This window comes from Maylandia zebra, linkage group LG17 (assembly GCF_041146795.1).
Source record: "Maylandia zebra isolate NMK-2024a linkage group LG17, Mzebra_GT3a, whole genome shotgun sequence".
Lineage (NCBI taxonomy): Eukaryota > Metazoa > Chordata > Actinopteri > Cichliformes > Cichlidae > Maylandia > Maylandia zebra.
In genome coordinates this window covers 13,544,496-13,565,915 of record NC_135183.1, presented here as the reverse complement: position 1 = coordinate 13,565,915, position 21,420 = coordinate 13,544,496, and the positions used below count along the sequence as shown (strand labels likewise).

Sequence of the window (21,420 nt, the reverse complement as noted above, 5' to 3'; positions counted from 1 at the left end):
GGCTGAAACAAGGGGAATAAGTGAAACTGGTTTTTTTGGGGGGTTTTTAATAGAAGCTCAGCAGTTTCTCCAGTCACTGGCCTACAATAATAATAATAATAATAATAATAATAATAATAATAATAATAATAATAATAATAATAGAGGTGTAAATTTAAACTGGGCTTCGTCCGTTTCTCATTCACTCTGACCTCTCCAGTCTCGGCTGCTGTTCTTCGGCCTCTTCTGTGGGCTCGCAGCTGCTCCTGTTTAACGTGCGAGCAGCGCCGCCTGCTGGCTGGGAGCGCAGCAGCCTGCAGCAGCTTCTGCTCGGCGCTCCTACGAGCATCAGCGCAGCGCTGTGCTCAGAGCGAGCGCGAAGGTGCGAGAGAAGACAGACTGAACGTCTAGAGGAGACAAACAAAGCCGGACTGTGAGCGTGACTTTTGCTGTTCACGCGTGTGTGTGTGTGTGTGTGTGTGTGTGTGTGTGTGTGTGTGTGTGTGTGTGTGTGTGTGTGTGTTTTAATCGCAAGGGCTGCAAAACTGCCGCAAAGGAGAGCTGGAAATCAGGGGGAGCGGGAAGAGAAAACAAACTTATCTGCATTTTATGGCTGATGTGAATGAAGGTAATATAAGTTCAACATGTCCACGTGCACAAAAAGTAATATTTGCATCGTTCTTGAAAAAGGAGAGCTTCTGACTTAATCTGTGCTGAAATAATTCAATTTTTTTTATCTTCATTTATACACATAATTATGCATGTTTTCATAATTTTGTGCACATATTATTTCTTATGTTCACTTTACTGGATCATCATTGTATCAAATGTCATGTCAGTGAATATAATTACTTATATGACGTCATGTTTAAACTCACTTTCAGAACCAAATAAATGGACAGTGTGTATCCAGCCTTGGTTAGGTAAGTGAAGGACGACAGCATTACAGGTAGGAACAAGAAACCGAACTAAACCTGACAAAATGTTCTGTTAGAATCTTGGTGGGAAATCTCTTTTTCAGATCTCTTGTTCTTTAAATGTTCCTCCCATGTCTCTGTTTCTGTTACACATTTCACAAAATTACAAAATGTTGCATTTCAGGTTTCGAGGTCAACAAAGCTACAGTCTGACAGCGAAAACCAGTCAGTGCGACAGAAACGCGACATGAAACTCATGCACTAAGCTCCTCACCTCCAAGCGTGAGTATATTGTTTCCTGTCCTGGAACCTGACTTGAAGTTGTGCAGACTGTGCTTGAAGAGGTCGGAGGTCGAGTTAATGATCTTATGAAGACCTGAGACCCAGAGATAAAACAGCTACCTACTCTCCTTTGCTTCATTCTAGATACAACCGGTACGACTGAGTGATGCCTGCTACAAGATGTTCTAATAACCACGTACATGAATAAATAACACACACACACTCACACACACACATACACAGGTACAGAGCTATCGGCTGAGCAGCAGCAGCAGAGCGGGTGTCTTGATTCCTAGACAGACACACTCATGCACTTTTAATGGGATCCCGCTCTAAAACCATGGGATTCCTCTGCCAAGTGCGACCCTTTTTTTCATCCTTTCACTCACACACAGAGTGTGTGTGAGTGAGTGCTTAACCGTGCGTGTGTGTGTGTGTGTGCAGGAGGTGTGGATAAGGGTCATCTCCCGGCCCAGGGGTGCGATTTCAGCTTTCCAGAGGGAGGGTAAGTGAGTAGTCCCAAGACCCTGAAAACCCTAAGGTTTGAAATGAAACCTCATCGCACACGTTGTGCACTCAGCCCGACCGCCAAGAGTGCACGTGAAAATATCACAAATATAACGTGCAGCTGGATCATTTTTAATAATATATGGGGAAAAAATAATCATCCTTTTTGCTGACCTTTCCAGTCTTTCTTTGTTTATTTATTTGCTTGTCTTTTTTGATGCCCATAAATTAAAGTCACACTTCCTTACATAAAGAAAGTCTCAGTGAATAACAAAATCACATGTTCAGTATATGTAGATTTTTTTCAGATGATTCCTTAATATTTCTGCATCATTAAATCAAACAATGATACTTCAGGTTTCACGGGCAACATTTTTAAGCCCGGATTAGCATCTGAGTAAAAAAAGCTAAAAGCAGGAGCTGTACTTCATGCCTGTGATTTAATCCGGGATTAAACGGTTTGATGAATCCCAAATTGATCCCAAATTTGTATAATATCTCCATCTCATCAGCCCCTGACACAGAGGAGTGTTTATCAGGCAACTTCTTCAACACAATTCAATATGCATTAGAGTAGCCTGAAATAAAATTCTCAGAATGAAAGCCTCACAAGTCAAGCATTTTAAGATTTGTTTACCAATTTGTTATTTACAGGAGTGCATGCTTGTTTATGCATTACTGACACTGAGTTGGCAGAAAGCTGGAAAAGCTTTCTATTGGACAACTCTCAAGAGGTCAAGCTTAGGCATTCTGCTCTGTGACATCCTGTTGGTGTCCCTGGCAAAACCATCTTTGTCACCTGTCTCATCAGATGACAGAGATGATAGGATTAGAAAGTATCTTATGTGAATGAGGGGATGAGCAGAATATTTTCTGATATATAAAAATGCTCCCAGTGGTCGAGCGCAGCCTCAGAGGTGGGGTGATAATATGACCTGCAAAGATGCATAAGTTCCCACAGTAAATGATTCTTCTACTGTTTAACCCTGAGTCTGCTGAACTGCTCTTCGTATAATGAGGAGACCCCATCTCATCACGTTTTACACAAAACTACCAGAAAACCCCACGTGAGATGTTTTTGATGTATTTTTGCCTAAAAACCCATGATATAAATGTATCATATAAAAACACTATTATTTAGTTTCTGCAGTGGTGATATTTATTTATTTTCTGACTCACATTTCATGCCTCAGAGTAGTGGCTCATTCCAGGGTATTGGGGAAAATAATCAGTGTCATGTATCATGGACTCCAAGATTCTGCCTGTGAGCTCACTTCAGCGTGTGAATCCAGCCCATGATCACTTTGGACACATTGTCTCAGACTCTTGATCTCACATATCCAGCAAAGGCTCAGTCTCAATGAGGTGCCATATTTGCAAAACTGCTCAAATGAACGTGACACCCAGCAACACGTCAAGCAGCTGATGAAGCAATGCCCCCTTTAACTATTTCTTGTTATATGTAGTTTTTTTTTTTAAGATCCACTTTTTTTAAAAAAGTACATTTGACTTCTGTTATTTATTTATTTTTATTTATTTATTTATTTTTTGGCTTACTTTTATTTTGTTGATGCATTTAAAAAACATTCAAATGTACTCTTGTTTCTCATATATTGTTTTATTGTAATGAGGAAACAGTCTGTATTATTAAAAAAAGAAAAACTCAGTTATTGTGCTTTTGATTTAATGATGTAGCTATCACAGAGCTGCATTTTATTAATAATTAGTTTTATAATGACTGAGCCCCCTCGTGAGCTGCTGGAAATAAGGTTCTTTAAAACACTTACATCAATCATGTCATTTGCATTTTTCAATTAGCCTGTTAATAGGTTCATATATACAAAATGGGACAAAATAAATTACTATTGATGGAAATACTGAAGCAAAAAGTCCAACACCGCATGTCGCATGTTCGTTCGACCAGCCGAAATCCCAACGCTTCACAAATCTTTGTGGTATTAAAAAATTACCATTATTTAAAAGGTATATTTTTGCAAACTGTAGACCTACACATCTGTTTTGTTCCTGTTGCGAGTAAATAAGACTGAATTATCACGTTTGCCTATAATCTCTGTTTCTCAGTGTACCTGTGGTAGTGTCACAGGTTCTGACAGCAGAAACTTGTCTTATATGTCTGTTGCTATATCAAACAACAGATAGTGCCATATCTGACTGAGTGTTTTTGTTTGTTTGTTTTTGCTTTATTATTATTTATATTATTGTCTGGATTTGAAACAAATAATTCCACTTTGGCATCTTTATCCAACCGTTGTTCTGAAGCTCAAAAATGTTGCAACAATGTGTGTGTGTGTGTGTGTGTGTGTGTGTGTGTGTTTGTGATTTTCAGAAATACTTCGAGGTTGAATAAAAAATGAAATGATGGAGCAGCTGTTCCATATTTATTACGCAGAAGGCACTTAAAGGTGGAACACCGTGGAGGAAATCTGTGCATGCTGCTGTGTTGAGCACGCAGGAGCAGAGTACCAAATGTTTGTGGTTTTTGCTTTTTCTTTCTTTATTTATTCATTTATTTATTTGTTCTCTGGTGAGCGGGATTACCTCTGAATTATGGAACAGTCCCCTTTCTCTCCTTAAGTAAAAAATAACATCTGTCCGGCAAATGGAGAGCTTAGTGTTTCTCTATAATTAATGGTAAAAGCCTCCAGAGCTGCACATAAAATATACATCTTCCATGCAGGACCCCCATAACAAAGAGAGCAAGAGAGACCAAGAGACGAGGAGGCGGAGGAGAGCAGTAGGTCAGTGAGAAAGGAGGAAGTGCCACTCTCTGTGCATGACAGCACAGTGAGTGACTGTATTTATTCACAGACCTAAAAAATTAAGTCAACACTGCCAAAAACGGCCTTTTCTCCAAGATTTGTTCTTACTTTAAAACCCTTTTATTGTTAAGTCTTTGAATAAAAGCACAGCAGAGAACACTAAAGACTTGCAGGCTGCTTGTTAACGAGGTGAAAATATTCCATGTATAACTCAATATGCAATTTTAGATGGGTTTTTTTATGTGTGTTCCTGACAGTTTGATGCCATCTAGATTGCAGTTTTCATATACAACAGTGCTTGCTCAGTAAAAAAAAATAAAAAAAGTAAAAAATAAAAAAACCTTTTTATTGAAAGAGATCTCATCAATCTCAATGTTACATCTCAAACAATGTTCTGTCACATAAAACATCTCACGTTGCCTCTTTGCAGACTTCCTTCTAGTAACTAATGGCTGCAGTTAGAAGCTAGCTTGACTCTGCTTGACTATGTCGTTTTCATTAGAGGCCAGCAGCATTTTCTGGTTGCTTGTGCGTGCTCTTGTGGATAAACCTCTTGTCGGTTTAGCAAAAGAGCAGCTTGTCCTGATTCTGCTTTCACTGTTCTGAGATCAGCTACAGTTTGCATGTGAGAGACTGCACATTGCATGTGTGTGAAAACAGAGCAGCTAAAAAGTAACCAAGCAAACTTATTCTGTGATTAATCATCTAAATAAATACGTTTTCTGTAATGACCTTGCCCGAAATGTAGAGAGGAATTTTATTACGTTTAGCACAGTTGTTTTGCAAATACACCACCATCAGTTTTCTTTAATATTTTTAATCCCACTGCAGATATTGACAGTTAATGTGTCATTCTGTAGATTTAAAATGTTATTGATATGTTTTAATAATCAATTTGTAGGTTTGTTTATCTGAATTCATTAATTCACCACTTTTATACATAATACAGGTCACCCATACCACAAAAATAACATTTTATAGAATTGAATTCATACTGTAGATAAAACAAATTATATAAAACATTTAAAATAAGACCATCCTTACACATTTGCAACAGTAATATTAACCCGTGTAAGACTAATGGGAAACATTTTTCTGCAGAATAAGTACTTTTACCTTTAATGCTTTAAGTTACATGTGCTGGGGTACATGCTGAGGACTTTACATAGACTTGCAACGCTACTTTTACTAAAGGAAAAAAATTAAATCCACCAACACTCTTCATTGACTAATGAAATAATAATAGTGAAGATTTTAATAACAACTATAGAAATAAGAATATTTTACAATTCTTCAGGCGAAGGAGTCTATGCAGAGTGCATAAAATATTGAGAGATAGCGCAAAGTCATTAAATATTGTGTTTTAATAAGGTATTTAAACAGTAGCAAACATGCATTTTTCTTCTTTTAAAGGAGGTGGTGATCGTTACCTCTGCTTCTTGCCTTTCTGTAAAATTACAACACACCAACAACACATACCAAGTTCACTTCTAGCAGCGCTAAACACATGTGCTGCGTGCAGAAACTGTATACATACAGTTTCCCCTAAAGACGTTCAGCAACATTATCTTGGATCAATCAATAAAAACTTTTCCTGCAGACAAAAAAATCTTCAGAATTCATCATCTCTTATTTAAATGAGCTAACCTCCTTAATAGTGTTGTCTCTTATATATGTTATGCAGCATCTGCTACACATGAACACATAACCTCACAACCACGCATGCCATAATCATCTGCTGTGAACTGCTCCCAACTGCTTTGTTTATTGATTAGTGATTGAAAAATGATTGGCTGTGGAAAGTAAACACAGGAGCACTCAGACAGTCACCATGGAAACACACATCTCATTAAATTTACAGCCAGCATAATACACACACACACACACACACAAAGTCAGAGCTGTAAGTGACTCTTCGGAGTTGGAGCAGTTTATTATATAGCTGATAGTCTTCAGTAAGTGAGGGCATTAATATAACAAAGGCTGCTTTGATGTATAGTGAAAACACTGAAGTTTTTATTGAAAGTAAACAGTGACCTCTACAGGTTACAGTGTGTCAGAACAGGTATCAGACTTAAAGCAGTTCATCTTTCACCACTGCTGTTTGATACATTTGGAGATACATAACGAGAATAATCCTCCAGCTTTTAAGGGAATGGCTGTAACATAAGGATGGAAATTGCAGGCGTCCACTTATCTCTGAGATCATCTGCCTAGAGATACAAGCATTGTAAAAATGTACACAAAGCCGCATGGATTGCCTTCATCTTATCTTATCTTCCCAATTGTTATACCTATATATATTTGAAGATGAATTTTAAAGGATTACGTGTTGTGAACTATTAATTTTTCATTTAATTTTACTTAGTTTTACTTTATTTACACATTTTATGAACACGAAGTTGTAATTTTCTCTCTCTCCCTCTCTCTGTGTAAAAAGTCATATTTTGCTACTAAAAAACATGACTTTGTTATTGTGGTGTAAATGTAGTCCAAGTACAAACATGTTAAAACAAGTCGATACTTTATTTGCGATAACTGTTTGTTGTTTTTTTGTTTTGTTTTTTTAGCGGAACCAATATGTAAACCGTTCTCTCCGCCGGAGTATTATAGATGTGGGACGGGAACGATGGAAAGATGGCGGCCGCAATGGTGCAAATGTCATGTTTGTACCGGGGGATGTTAGCGGTCAGGGCCACTGGCATCAGGACGCTGATCCCCGGGCTGGTCCCGGTCCAGTTCCGAGCCTTCTCGGTGCGGAAGGAGTCCGAGCTAGAGGAGAATCCGTACTACAGCAAGTACCAGGACAAGATCCAGAAACTGCGCAGGTCAGCCACCAGCCACACACCACCACAACCCCCTTACAAACGATAGGTTTCCCGTCGTTTACAGTTTCACATTAACGCTGAGGTATACGGAGTATCTCTTCAAAGATTTCACCCACAGTGAAGTTGTCTAATATTATTTATTGATATGTTTTTAATATGAATATCTATTGTTAAACTATAATGGGTCGGCGTGTGAAAATGCAGGAGAAATCCAGCATGTAGTATATATGAAATATATATAAATATTAAAAATATCCATTGAATTCATTTCATAAATGTAATGTGAATCTTTTATCATTTGTTTACTTTGAGAGTTGTTGGAATAGTACCCAGTGGAAGATAGTGAATGAATTTCTGCTTTTAACAGTTTACTTGTTTCATTATGTTATCATTATAAAGCCACGAAAATGGATTATAGTATAACTACAAACACTCTCCACTGTTACCGTTGACTTATTGGTTGTTTTAATGTTTTCATCAAAAGTTCCTGAAGATAATAATAACTGTGATCAGATGATAATGATGTGTACAGTTACAGTCATGATAGAATAGTGATATTAAACACAGATAGCTAGTTAGTTAATTTGTTTTTACACTGACTTTGTCTGAATCCTCTGTAGTGCCAAACCGCAGGAGTACAAGACCCGACTGGAGAAAAGGCATGAAGCCAATAAGGAAGTGCTGGGACACTCGAAGCAGGCAGAGTTTGTCCGATTTATGGAGCAGGAGGTGGAGTATCAGCGGGGCTCACAACTGAACAACATGATGAGACAATGGACTAGTTAGAAACTGTTTCGTTTCTAACAACCACTTGTTAACAATTGTGTTGTTGCGTAGACAATTTTATTCAGATGTGTGTAACTGGTTTGCATTAGGATGGTCTGGTTGTAGTCAGTGAATTTCCTTTTTGCTGTGGAAATCTTTGCAGCTGGAAAAAAGGGACAAGATGGCAGCTGGTGACGCAACATCAGGAGGTTTTACAAAGAATAAGGTGAGCTAAAGATAGAAGAGGTTTAGGCCTCAGTTGGCAGCAGTGGATCTTGAATAGGACACAAATGGAATACTGAGACAGTTCGCCTTCAATTTAAGAGTTATGTCTAACTGCTCTAACAGCATTTTAAAAGCTGCAGCTTTTATTTTGAAGGTGAATTGTCTCTGTTTCTGGTTTACATCGCACTTTCCACTGTTTTACATCACTTGGCATGTAGCGCACAAGTGTCTGCAGGCACATTAGCATCTTCCTTGCAAGCTGTGAGTGACTGCAGTAGCTGGTTAGCAACTTAAGTGATTACAGTGAGGTTCTCAAGTCACTTTCCCCTTTTGCTGTTGTCTCAGACTGTGATGTGTTTTCTTTAGACTTTGGGCTCCATCCTCAACTTGGAGATGATCAAGGACAAGACAGGCGAGGAGATTGCAGAGGTGATTGTGTGGGATTGGCCTGTGCACATCAGCCTCAGACTCTCTGTACAGAAACCTTTTGAAACTGTTTTCACCTTTCCTGTTTTTCTCTCAGCTTTGGATGAAGTATTATTCTACCAAGGATACAGTCAGCGCCATCATCCCAGTGAGCTTTATGTTTTTATCTCCTTTATTTTTTGCTTGGATTTAAATGTGAAAATAATATTCATATTTGGTGGCTTTCTGATTGTTTGTTTTTGTCTATTAGTCTTTAGAGTAAATCTGATGGTTCAGTGAGCTTTGATGGAAAGATGTGCTTTTAAACACCGAATGTGACAGAGAAATCAAGTGACACAACATGCTCATTGGCTAAACAGTTGTGATTAACTAATTGGCCAATGAACGTAGCGTAATTTTTCTGTCTTTCTGATTCTAATAATGAGCTCAATTTCCAAAATGAACTTTGTGCTTTATTTAGCATAACTTGTAAATAGGAGCTGAGACCACAGACTGACCAAAAAAGTGTTTACTTAGGTCACAGAGTGACAAAGCTGAGGGCCATGTTCTTCCTCACAACCAAACCAAGTAGGAGGAATCACCCCCTGCTGTCCATGCAAGAGAATGCAGGTTTTTGTAAATTTAGCATCGGGTTTAATTTTTATGATGTGATATTTTATACAAATACTTAAAAAAAAATAATAATTCGATGGTACTGCATGAGGTGGTCAGCAGTGATAGAGAAGTATGTGAGTTGTGGTGCAGGACTGGGTGGAGACGAGCGCCAGGGGTGATTTGTGACAGAAGGACATGAGCAAGGGAAGGTTTACAAGATGGGAGTGAGACCAGCTGTGATGGTCGAACTAAAGACAGGAGGCAGAGATTCACTTGGAGTGACCAGGATGGACAAGATTGGAAACAAGTGCATAAGAGGCACAGATCATGTTTGGAAACAAAGCTGAGATGGTTTGGACGTGTGCAGAGCAGGAAGAAAAGAGAGAAGAGTCATGGATGTAATGAAGGATGTTTGGTGAGATGGAGGAAGATGATCTGCTGTCTGACAGGGCAAGATGATATTTTATATACAGTCTGTGGTCTCATTGCTATTTAGGTAATGCTAACTCATATATGATGTACAAGCAAAAGGACAAGCTGTGCAGTGATGCAGAGAGTTCCTTTGACATGGTGTCAGTAATAACACAGGAAAAAAATAAAGTGCTTGCTTTCATAGAATGTTTGTTTTTGACTCATCTACACATTTAAATTGCAGATTTTTTTTTCTTTGGGGCTTTTCTGTGCAGTTTGGTATTGACTGATAATAACACTCTAACACTGCAACGATGCCATTAAGATAATATTTATAGTTGCAGATTAAATTGTGATAAGCACTGTTCATAATGATCTAATATTCTCTCCTCTCTTGTATTTGCAGACACAGATCTATGAGATGATTTTCAGCAGATCACAGTCCTGCCCAATGGTAAGATCAATGCAGCAAGCTATGGAAGCTAAGCCAACGTTATTTCTGAACACTTTAATAACAGCAACACTGACCAAAGTTCGGAGCGAAGGAATAAAAATACTGAAGATAAGAAAAAAAAAAGCTGCAGAAAGTGATTGATGGGTATTTCAAAAGCAGCAACAAAGTTTGGCTGAATAGCTGCAAAGTACTAAACTTTAACTACTACAGCAGACTGACCTTTGTGGAAATGCTTGGAGCAGACTAACCTGTGAGCTGGAGTGTTCTGGGACGTTATATTTGGTCTTTGAATGGCTGCGATCCAGGCCATCCGTCGCCTCTTTGTTACTTCGGAAACATGGCTCGAACAATTTCTCTTCAACGACGTAATCCGATAACAACCGATTTCTCTACCTGTCGGCTTCCCGTGGCTGTCATGTGACCGGCTATTGCAGTTAATAATACAACAGCTTCTTGCCATTTTTTGTGTTTCTTTTTATCGCTGTATAACTGATTTCAATTAAAAGCCTGCGTGCGCTAGTACCTCTTGCCACGAGTTCCCAGAATCCTTTGTGGTTCTACCCCAGAATGACATCACATTTTCAATCTCTATATAATATGCATGTTACATTTTATATTTGGGGTGAAATATCAAGTCTTTTCAAGTAAACCGGTTCAAGTCCAATTCAAGTCCCAGGTCATTGGTGTAAAAGTCCAAGTCAAGTCACAAGTCTTACAACATTTTTTCAAGTCAAGTCTAAAGTCATAAAATTAATGACTCGAGTCTGACTCGAGTCCAAGTCATGTGACTCGAGTCCACACCTCTGATAGAAGCCACTAGAAACAAACTATTCCAGCCTAATTGATGACATTTATGGCATTTGTTTTCTGTGCTGACTGATATGCTGCTCAGTGCTTTGCTGCCTGCTTTTAAATCAGGTGTCACTCTGAACATAAACACAAGCTACATGTGATGTCTCTGATGTGTATCTGTTTCTACCCGTGCTGATGCTAGCATGACTAAAGCTAGCCAAGCAGCAGTAAATATGTGAAGCAAGGCAGAAGGATATACTCATCAAACAAACAGGATCATAAGAATATAAAACCACGAGCACTACAAATGTAACAGAAATATGTTGACATAAAATGGCATGTTATTTGAAATCTACACGAAACAATGACACAACTACTTTTTTTCAATTTTTTCAATTTATTTATTTTTTACCAATTGTCCAAATTAGTCTGTGATTGGCCTTAGTGTGACAGAAATCATATTTATATACAACTAAATATGACTCAGCAAACATGTTTTAAATGGATGATTCCTCACTTGATGACGAATGATCCATTTCCATATTTGCTGAGTCTTAAATTTGATGTCAGTGAACTTTTCAGTGGTTGGTGTTAAAAAAAAGCCCCCAAATCCCCTATGAGCAAGCACTTGGCGACAGTGGAGAGGAAAAACTCCCTCTTAATAGGGAGAAACCTCTGACAGAACCGGGCTCAGGAAGGGGTGGCCTTCTGTCTTGACCGAGAGGGGTTCAAATGTTCACTGACAATTTAGTTGTATATAAATATGATTTTTAGGACTTGATGTTGACACCAATTATGTGAAATTGGGGACGCGCACAGTTCCGCTTCTTCTTGTTCTTCTTCTTCCTTGGCGGAATCTCTGGCAGGCTCTTAACTTCAGTCTTGAGTTCAGCCACCTTGACATTGAGCATTTTCTGTTTGTCTTGTAGACTTTGCAAAGATTCCTGTACAGAAAATGCAGCTGACTCTTCTTTTTCTATCTTCTGTTGTTCTGTGGTGTCTTTTTCTTTCTGAGGCTCCTGCAGAGACCTTGCAGTGGATGGCAGTGAGTCCTCTTTTTCCATCTTCTCCTGTTCTCCAGTCTCGTTTTCTTTCGGAAGCTCAAATTTGTGCATTTCATTTGCAGCAGTGGAATTTTGTTCTTTGTGCTGCTGTGGGATTTTAAGTGAGGAAGCTTTGGCCCCTTTCAGCTCTCGCTCCAGAGACTCTAGCTTCAAATCATGAAGGGCCTTGTTGGGGCAGAGCTGGGATTTCAGGTCACTGATTTCCAGGTTGAGTGTCTCCTGCTCCTGCCTATGTTTAACGGCCTGCTCTTCAAGCTGATTTTGAGCTGCTAGGAGCTGTTTCTGGAGCATCTCAATCTGCTTTTGCTGAATCCTACATTTGAGCTCAAATTCAGCCTCCTTAGAGGACTTCAGTCCTACAGAGTCAGTGTGTGAAGCCTCTGTGGTTGGAGTGGCAGACTCCACACACTGCTCTGTGGTAGGGTGGCTGATTTGGTCCTGCAGGGTAGCAATCACCTCATCCAATATGACCATAGCTTTATTGTCACTTGCGAGAGTGTCTGTCTCACTGATGTCATTGGGCTTATTACTAGAAGCCTCTTCCAGCTGCTCTATGAGGCCTTTAATCGTTTCCTCGTGATTTCGCTCGTTCTCGTGAATTTCTTCACGAAGTTTGTTCACCTGAAACTGGTGATAAGAGGCCCTCTTGTTTGCACCTACCATTTTACAGTAAAGGTCGTTCTGATGGTATTGGGAGGCTTCCAGTTGGTGTCTGAGAGCAGCAATCTCGTGCCAGGGATTAAACGGGCTCCCTCCATTAGGCACAGGGTTTGGTCTGCTGGGGTTCTTCCCATTTCTCTCTCTCTCCATGTCCTCCTTTGCATTTGAAATGGGGAGGGATTCAGCCTTTTCTTTTTCAGGAGTGGCTCCAGTGTTTTTTTGCATTTCTTCATTTTTCGGGTTTGCTCCATCACCCGTGCTGCTTTGAGCTTCAAGAAGAGCCCGGGCATATGCCCGAGTAATTGGTCTTTTTGGTTCTTCAGCCACTCTTTTCTGTTTTTGCTTTTTTTGTTTCTTTGGTTTCACAACCGTTTCCTTTGGTGGTTGTGCCACAGGAGACTTTTTAGTATTTGGTTGTGCGGCTTTATCAACCTCAGGTTTTGGTGTGATGACCATTTCTATTTTTGCTTCTGCCATTGTAGATGCGTCAGCGTGTGCGTTTCTCTGCGTCCGCCTTGTCTTTGTTTTAACAACCAGGTTGCTTTGTGTTTCTGCCATCCGAGATCCACTAAAGTTGGTTGAACGTCTCCCCTATTTATAGGGTTTTCCAGTAGAATGTGCACTGTGACATCACAGGCTGTTCCTGTGATGCGCTGTTCCTTTGAAGTGCCATGATTGGAACAATTCAAAATAAAATGCCCACAAACCTAATGTAAAGGAAAGGCTTTTATTTTGTAGCACATACTGAATTAACACTATAAAAGCTACTCTACAGGAATTGCAGTAAAAAATAAAACAAAAGCAAAATATGTTTTTTAAATGGTTGTTAAAAAAACTAACCAAAGTAGAAGACAACTGTTTAGTGGAAAGTATTCGACATTCTAGAGATTCTCAGGCATAATAACTTCTTTCATAATTTTAACAAGGACAGGTAGAAAACGTTCATATTTAGTGAAAGATATTTATTAACATTATCCAATGAGAGTTACTGAATGTCTGTAGGCAGTGAGATCTTGGTGGTTGATGAGGCGACAGAATGTCATCTATGTTTTGTTTTAAATTCAGTTTCAATGCTGAATCTAAGAAACAACAGACTGCAGAGGGAGACTTTAATAGAGGCTTACTAACTCTTACTATCATATACATTGTGGAAAAATCTGTCTTTATTTAGCATAATATATTTGTTATAAGCACTAAATATGTTTTATGATTAACTGATGAACACTAACGTACCAAGCTGAAAATTCTGCTCACCAGTCAGCAGCTTATATTCACAAAAAACGGATAAATCTGCGATCCATGCAACTCTAACCAGCAGAGGTGGGACCAAGTCATTGTTTTGCAAGTCTCAAGTAAGTCTCAAGTCTTTATCCTCAAGTCAAGTCTCAAGTAATGTCAGGCAAGTCACAGTCGAGTCTCAAGTCACTGGTGTAAAAGTCCAAGTAAAGTCACAAGTCTGAAATTTTGAATTTCAAGTCCTTTCGAGTATTTAAAAAAAAAACGAAAAAAGAATGTTGCAGTTATGCTAAATGTAAATATTAGACCATGTAATTTTTAAATCTGTGTTTTTCTCAACACATGACAAAATAGTGAACTTAGAAAATATACACAAATTGTGAAATTGCACCTCTTTAAAATGCAGCTCAATTAAACCTAGCTCCAAGAATAATTTTCACCGACAGTTCTGAGATAAGCTGCATGTTATTCTTGGATGCGCTTGTAGGACCGGCTTTAAAATCGCATGACAAAAATATCATACACATTAAAAAAAACTGCATCACCAACGTAGCCTGGACAACATTTGCTAGTTAGATGAAGTCAGCTATCTCATCGTAGCATATTTATATGCATATTTATAATCATGCGGTTCTTGGAGTGAGTGCACACACTCATGAAGTTTAGTAACTTCAGGTCACTGCAACAAGCCCAGGTACAGTTTACCGACGGATGGGTACAGGACCTTGAAATGCACCGTGTAGAACGAAAGACCATCGTACATATCATAAGTTTACCAGTCTCACAAATCGTTGTCATAAACACACATTCATTAACCGTTTATTAATATAACCTTTGAGCTCAACGGTAATTAATTAGTAGTGGAAATAATTTCTGGTACGCGTTACAGAAATGTAGCAGTGACAATAATACTGTATGCTGTAATCGTACTGGGCAATTAGTGATACAAAACAACTGTTTTATCCTGTGAATAAAAGTATGTTTTTGTCAATGCACCATAATAACAGAAGCGAAACACAATATTGTGTCAGGACAATTCACTATTTATGCACAATAAATAAAGGAGCATAGCGCGACAATTTCTGTTCAGCGCCAGACTTGCTTGTAACCTATATCACCAATTATGTTATGAAAATGACGCATTAACTACTACAGCAGACTGACCTTTGTGGAAATGCTTGGAGCAGACTAACCTGTGAGCTGGAGTGTTCTGGGACGTTATATTTGGTCTTTGAATGGCTGCGATCCAGGCCATCCGTCGCCTCTTTGTTACTTCGGAAACATGGCTCGAACAATTTCTCTTCAACGACGTAATCCGATAACAACCGATTTCTCTACCTGTCGGCTTCCCGTGGCTGTCATGTGACCGGCTATTGCAGTTAATAATACAACAGCTTCTTGCCATTTTTTGTGTTTCTTTTTATCGCTGTATAACTGATTTCAATTAAAAGCCTGCGTGCGCTAGTACCTCTTGCCACGAGTTCCCAGAATCCTTTGTGGTTCTACCCCAGAATGACATCACATTTTCAATCTCTATATAATATGCATGTTACATTTTATATTTGGGGTGAAATATCAAGTCTTTTCAAGTAAACCGGTTCAAGTCCAATTCAAGTCCCAGGTCATTGGTGTAAAAGTCCAAGTCAAGTCACAAGTCTTACAACATTTTTTCAAGTCAAGTCTAAAGTCATAAAATTAATGACTCGAGTCTGACTCGAGTCCAAGTCATGTGACTCGAGTCCACACCTCTGATAGAAGCCACTAGAAACAAACTATTCCAGCCTAATTGATGACATTTATGGCATTTGTTTTCTGTGCTGACTGATATGCTGCTCAGTGCTTTGCTGCCTGCTTTTAAATCAGGTGTCACTCTGAACATAAACACAAGCTACATGTGATGTCTCTGATGTGTATCTGTTTCTACCCGTGCTGATGCTAGCATGACTAAAGCTAGCCAAGCAGCAGTAAATATGTGAAGCAAGGCAGAAGGATATACTCATCAAACAAACAGGATCATAAGAATATAAAACCACGAGCACTACAAATGTAACAGAAATATGTTGACATAAAATGGCATGTTATTTGAAATCTACACGAAACAATGACACAACTACTTTTTTTCAATTTTTTCAATTTATTTATTTTTTACCAATTGTCCAAATTAGTCTGTGATTGGCCTTAGTGTGACAGAAATCATATTTATATACAACTAAATATGACTCAGCAAACATGTTTTAAATGGATGATTCCTCACTTGATGACGAATGATCCATTTCCATATTTGCTGAGTCTTAAATTTGATGTCAGTGAACTTTTCAGTGGTTGGTGTTAAAAAAAAGCCCCCAAATCCCCTATGAGCAAGCACTTGGCGACAGTGGAGAGGAAAAACTCCCTCTTAATAGGGAGAAACCTCTGACAGAACCGGGCTCAGGAAGGGGTGGCCTTCTGTCTTGACCGAGAGGGGTTCAAATGTTCACTGACAATTTAGTTGTATATAAATATGATTTTTAGGACTTGATGTTGACACCAATTATGTGAAATTGGGGACGCGCACAGTTCCGCTTCTTCTTGTTCTTCTTCTTCCTTGGCGGAATCTCTGGCAGGCTCTTAACTTCAGTCTTGAGTTCAGCCACCTTGACATTGAGCATTTTCTGTTTGTCTTGTAGACTTTGCAAAGATTCCTGTACAGAAAATGCAGCTGACTCTTCTTTTTCTATCTTCTGTTGTTCTGTGGTGTCTTTTTCTTTCTGAGGCTCCTGCAGAGACCTTGCAGTGGATGGCCGTGAGTCCTCTTTTTCCATCTTCTCCTGTTCTCCAGTCTCGTTTTCTTTCGGAAGCTCAAATTTGTGCATTTCATTTGCAGCAGTGGAATTTTGTTCTTTGTGCTGCTGTGGGATTTTAAGTGAGGAAGCTTTGGCCCCTTTCAGCTCTTGCTCCAGAGACTCTAGCTTCAAATCATGAAGGGCCTTGTTGGGGCAGAGCTGGGATTTCAGGTCACTGATTTCCAGGTTGAGTGTCTCCTGCTCCTGCCTATGTTTAACGGCCTGCTCTTCAAGCTGATTTTGAGCTGCTAGGAGCTGTTTCTGGAGCATCTCAATCTGCTCTTGCTGAATCCTACATTTGAGCTCAAATTCAGCCTCCTTAGAGGACTTCAGTCCTACAGAGTCAGTGTGTGAAGCCTCTGTGGTTGGAGTGGCAGACTCCACACACTGCTCTGTGGTAGGGTGGCTGATTTGGTCCTGCAGGGTAGCAATCACCTCATCCAATATGACCATAGCTTCATTGTCACTTGCGAGAGTGTCTGTCTCACTGATGTCATTGGGCTTATTACTAGAAGCCTCTTCCAGCTGCTCTATGAGGCCTTTAATCGTTTCCTCGTGATTTCGCTCGTTCTCGTGAATTTCTTCACGAAGTTTGTTCACCTGAAACTGGTGATAAGAGGCCCTCTTGTTTGCACCTACCATTTTACAGTAAAGGTCGTTCTGATGGTATTGGGAGGCTTCCAGTTGGTGTCTGAGAGCAGCAATCTCGTGCCAGGGATTAAACGGGCTCCCTCCATTAGGCACAGGGTTTGGTCTGCTGGGGTTCTTCCCATTTCTCTCTCTCTCCATGTCCTCCTTTGCATTTGAAATGGGGAGGGATTCAGCCTTTTCTTTTTCAGGAGTGGCTCCAGTGTTTTTTTGCATTTCTTCATTTTTCGGGTTTGCTCCATCACCCGTGCTGCTTTGAGCTTCAAGAAGAGCCCGGGCATATGCCCGAGTAATTGGTCTTTTTGGTTCTTCAGCCACTCTTTTCTGTTTTTGCTTTTTTTGTTTCTTTGGTTTCACAACCGTTTCCTTTGGTGGTTGTGCCACAGGAGACTTTTTAGTATTTGGTTGTGCGGCTTTATCAACCTCAGGTTTTGGTGTGATGACCATTTCTATTTTTGCTTCTGCCATTGTAGATGCGTCAGCGTGTGCGTCTGCGTTTCTCTGCGTCCGCCTTGTCTTTGTTTTAACAACCAGGTTGCTTTGTGTTTCTGCCATCCGAGATCCACTAAAGTTGGTTGAACGTCTCCCCTATTTATAGGGTTTTCCAGTAGAATGTGCACTGTGACATCACAGGCTGTTCCTGTGATGCGCTGTTCCTTTGAAGTGCCATGATTGGAACAATTCAAAATAAAATGCCCACAAACCTAATGTAAAGGAAAGGCTTTTATTTTGTAGCACATACTGAATTAACACTATAAAAGCTACTCTACAGGAATTGCAGTAAAAAATAAAACAAAAGCAAAATATGTTTTTTAAATGGTTGTTAAAAAAACTAACCAAAGTAGAAGACAACTGTTTAGTGGAAAGTATTCGACATTCTAGAGATTCTCAGGCATAATAACTTCTTTCATAATTTTAACAAGGACAGGTAGAAAACGTTCATATTTAGTGAAAGATATTTATTAACATTATCCAATGAGAGTTACTGAATGTCTGTAGGCAGTGAGATCTTGGTGGTTGATGAGACGACAGAATGTCATCTATGTTTTGTTTTAAATTCAGTTTCAATGCTGAATCTAAGAAACAACAGACTGCAGAGGGAGACTTTAATAGAGGCTTACTAACTCTTACTATCATATACATTGTGGAAAAATCTGTCTTTATTTAGCATAATATATTTGTTATAAGCACTAAATATGTTTTATGATTAACTGATGAACACTAACGTACCAAGCTGAAAATTCTGCTCACCAGTCAGCAGCTTATATTCACAAAAAACGGATAAATCTGCGATCCATGCAACTCTAACCAGCAGAGGTGGGACCAAGTCATTGTTTTGCAAGTCTCAAGTAAGTCTCAAGTCTTTATCCTCAAGTCAAGTCTCAAGTAATGTCAGGCAAGTCACAGTCGAGTCTCAAGTCACTGGTGTAAAAGTCCAAGTAAAGTCACAAGTCTGAAATTTTGAATTTCAAGTCCTTTCGAGTCTTTAAAAAAAAAAAAACGAAAAAAGCATGTTGCAGTTATGCTAAATGTAAATATTAGACCATGTAATTTTTAAATCTGTGTTTTTCTCAACACATGACAAAATAGTGAACTTAGAAAATATACACAAATTGTGAAATTGCACCTCTTTAAAATGCAGCTCAATTAAACCTAGCTCCAAGAATAATTTTCACCGACAGTTCTGAGATAAGCTGCATGTTATTCTTGGATGCGCTTGTAGGACCGGCTTTAAAATCGCATGACAAAAATATCATACACATTAAAAAAAACTGCATCACCAACGTAGCCTGGACAACATTTGCTAGTTAGATGAAGTCAGCTATCTCATCGTAGCATATTTATATGCATATTTATAATCATACGGTTCTTGGAGTGAGTGCACACACTCATGAAGTTTAGTAACTTCAGGTCACTGCAACAAGCCCAGGTACAGTTTACCGACGGATGGGTGCAGGACCTTGAAATGCACCGTGTAGAATGAAAGACCATCGTACATATCATAAGTTTACCAGTCTCACAAATCGTTGTCATAAACACACATTCATTAACCGTTTATTAATATAACCTTTGAGCTCAACGGTAATTAATTAGTAGTGGAAATAATTTCTGGTACGCGTTACAGAAATGTAGCAGTGACAATAATACTGTATGCTGTAATCGTACTGGGCAATTAGTGATACAAAACAACTGTTTTATCCTGTGAATAAAAGTATATGTTTTTGTCAATGCACCATAATAACAGAAGCGAAACACAATATTGTGTCAGGACAATTCACTATTTATGCACAATAAATAAAGGAGCATAGCGCGACAATTTCTGTTCAGCGCCAGACTTGCTTGTAACCTATATCACCAATTATGTTATGAAAATGACGCATTAAATTGTCATACCTGTGATTATTCATTAACCATCTGATCATCAAGACTTTCATGATGCTGTTATTGTTTTCAGGCAGCCCAATTTTTTTCCCTCTTTTTCTAAGTCGTCACCTCGGTGACTTTTCTCTGTTTCTCCTTCATCTCAGTTCCTTTACGCTTTGCCTCAGAAAGAGGGTTACGAGTTCTTTGTGGGTCAGTGGTCCCGACACGAGCTCCACTTCACCTCCCTCATCAACGTCCAGGTAAAGTGCTTCAGACTTACAACACCTTGACATGCTTCTGGGAAAGGTCATTACTCTCTGGATTCCGGAGCTTGTGAAACTAGGCTTTACAGAGTCATTCCTTCTGGCACCTTTCCTTTGGTATTTTTAACCATAAAAGATGGAAAGAGAGTCTTTATTTTGTTTTTTTACATTTTTGAAATTAGCAATTACATTTTTTGGAAATGAGTTGATCTGTTCATGCTTGGCTATTTACAGTAACAGCAACTTTGCCCAAAATCTCGTAATTCCACTTTGAGTTTATCACGGTAAATTACCTGATGGTGTCTGTGTGCAGACGCTGGGTGAGAATGCTCCCAGTCAGCTGATCCTATACCACTACCCAGACCTGAAGGAGGAGAAGGGCATCGTGCTCATGACAGCAGAGATGGATCCCAAGTTCATAGTAAGTCCACATACGAGCCTATATGAATAGACTTCAGAGGTTTTATGTTCTTGAGAGATTCACAAATACAGCGATGCAGCGGATGTAGTGTGTCACACCTGATGTGTATTTAAGGCCTCAACATCTGTCCCTCATCTCCACAGACCGTCCAGCAGGCTCAGTGTTTGGCTAACCAGGTGCAGCTCTTCTACGGCACCCAGAGACAGGAGACTTACCGATTGGTGGAGATGTTTAACCACCACCCTGCAGAATTCAAGCACATGTCAGTCATAGCAGAGCTGGAGCAGAGCGGTTTGGGGCCTGCAAACCCTTCCACGGGTTCCTGAGATGGACTGAAGTTGCCACCAGACAGCCTGCTGAGGAACTGTTGGTCTCCGTGTACAGTCGCAAAGATATCCAAGCTTCTTTGCTCAGCACGCTCCAGTGGGATATAGCTGCTTCTTGCTCTGTGTGTGCAGTCTCCAGCAGCAGCTGTGAATTACAGAAAAAAGAACTTAAAGAAGCACAAACAGCTTCTCTCAATATTTACTACACATCTTGTGTGTTGTCAGTTTGCCTCAATGGGAAAATAATGTTGAAGTGAGCACTTCTATAATAAATAGTTCTCACTTTGTCTTGTTTTTCATATCAGACTGTGATGTAAGCAGAAGAACATTGTTCATAGGAATCCAATTAAGTAATAAATCATCTTCAAAACTGTAACCTGTTTATATAGTCAGCGTTCTAACCAGAAGAAAAACTTTAAACACAATACTGAGGCAAACAGGAAAGTCTTCACAGCCTGGATTGTGACTGACCACTTATTAATGATCAGTGTGGTATCATTCCATACAACTGTTACTGTACGTTAGAGTTCACATTAACCAAATATTTATGACAGATTTTACTTATTTTTTTAACAGTGATGGAAACATTTCACGTGTGTCCTTCCTTTTGACACATAACACTGATGGATTTATCAGAAACTTCCATAATAACACCC

At 39.3% G+C, this 21,420-nt stretch overlaps 1 protein-coding gene and 1 long non-coding RNA gene across 2 annotated transcripts; both read left to right on the top strand.

Moving 5' to 3' along the window:
• Window positions 1-269: 269 nt before the first annotated feature.
• Window positions 270-3,236, top strand: LOC143413233 (uncharacterized). The gene is made up of 3 exons (XR_013093858.1): window positions 270-607; window positions 864-1,178; window positions 1,323-3,236. It is a non-coding gene; the product is annotated as an uncharacterized LOC143413233 (long non-coding RNA).
• Window positions 3,237-7,063: 3,827 nt separating this feature from the next.
• Window positions 7,064-21,140, top strand: atpaf1 (ATP synthase mitochondrial F1 complex assembly factor 1). The gene is made up of 9 exons (XM_004572332.3): window positions 7,064-7,293; window positions 7,914-8,022; window positions 8,222-8,284; window positions 8,650-8,712; window positions 8,807-8,857; window positions 10,121-10,168; window positions 19,919-20,014; window positions 20,331-20,438; window positions 20,582-21,140. Exons 1-9 carry the CDS (start codon window positions 7,079-7,081, stop codon window positions 20,762-20,764), a joined length of 936 nt encoding a protein of 311 aa, XP_004572389.2. The 5' UTR covers window positions 7,064-7,078; the 3' UTR covers window positions 20,765-21,140.
• Window positions 21,141-21,420: the final 280 nt, after the last annotated feature.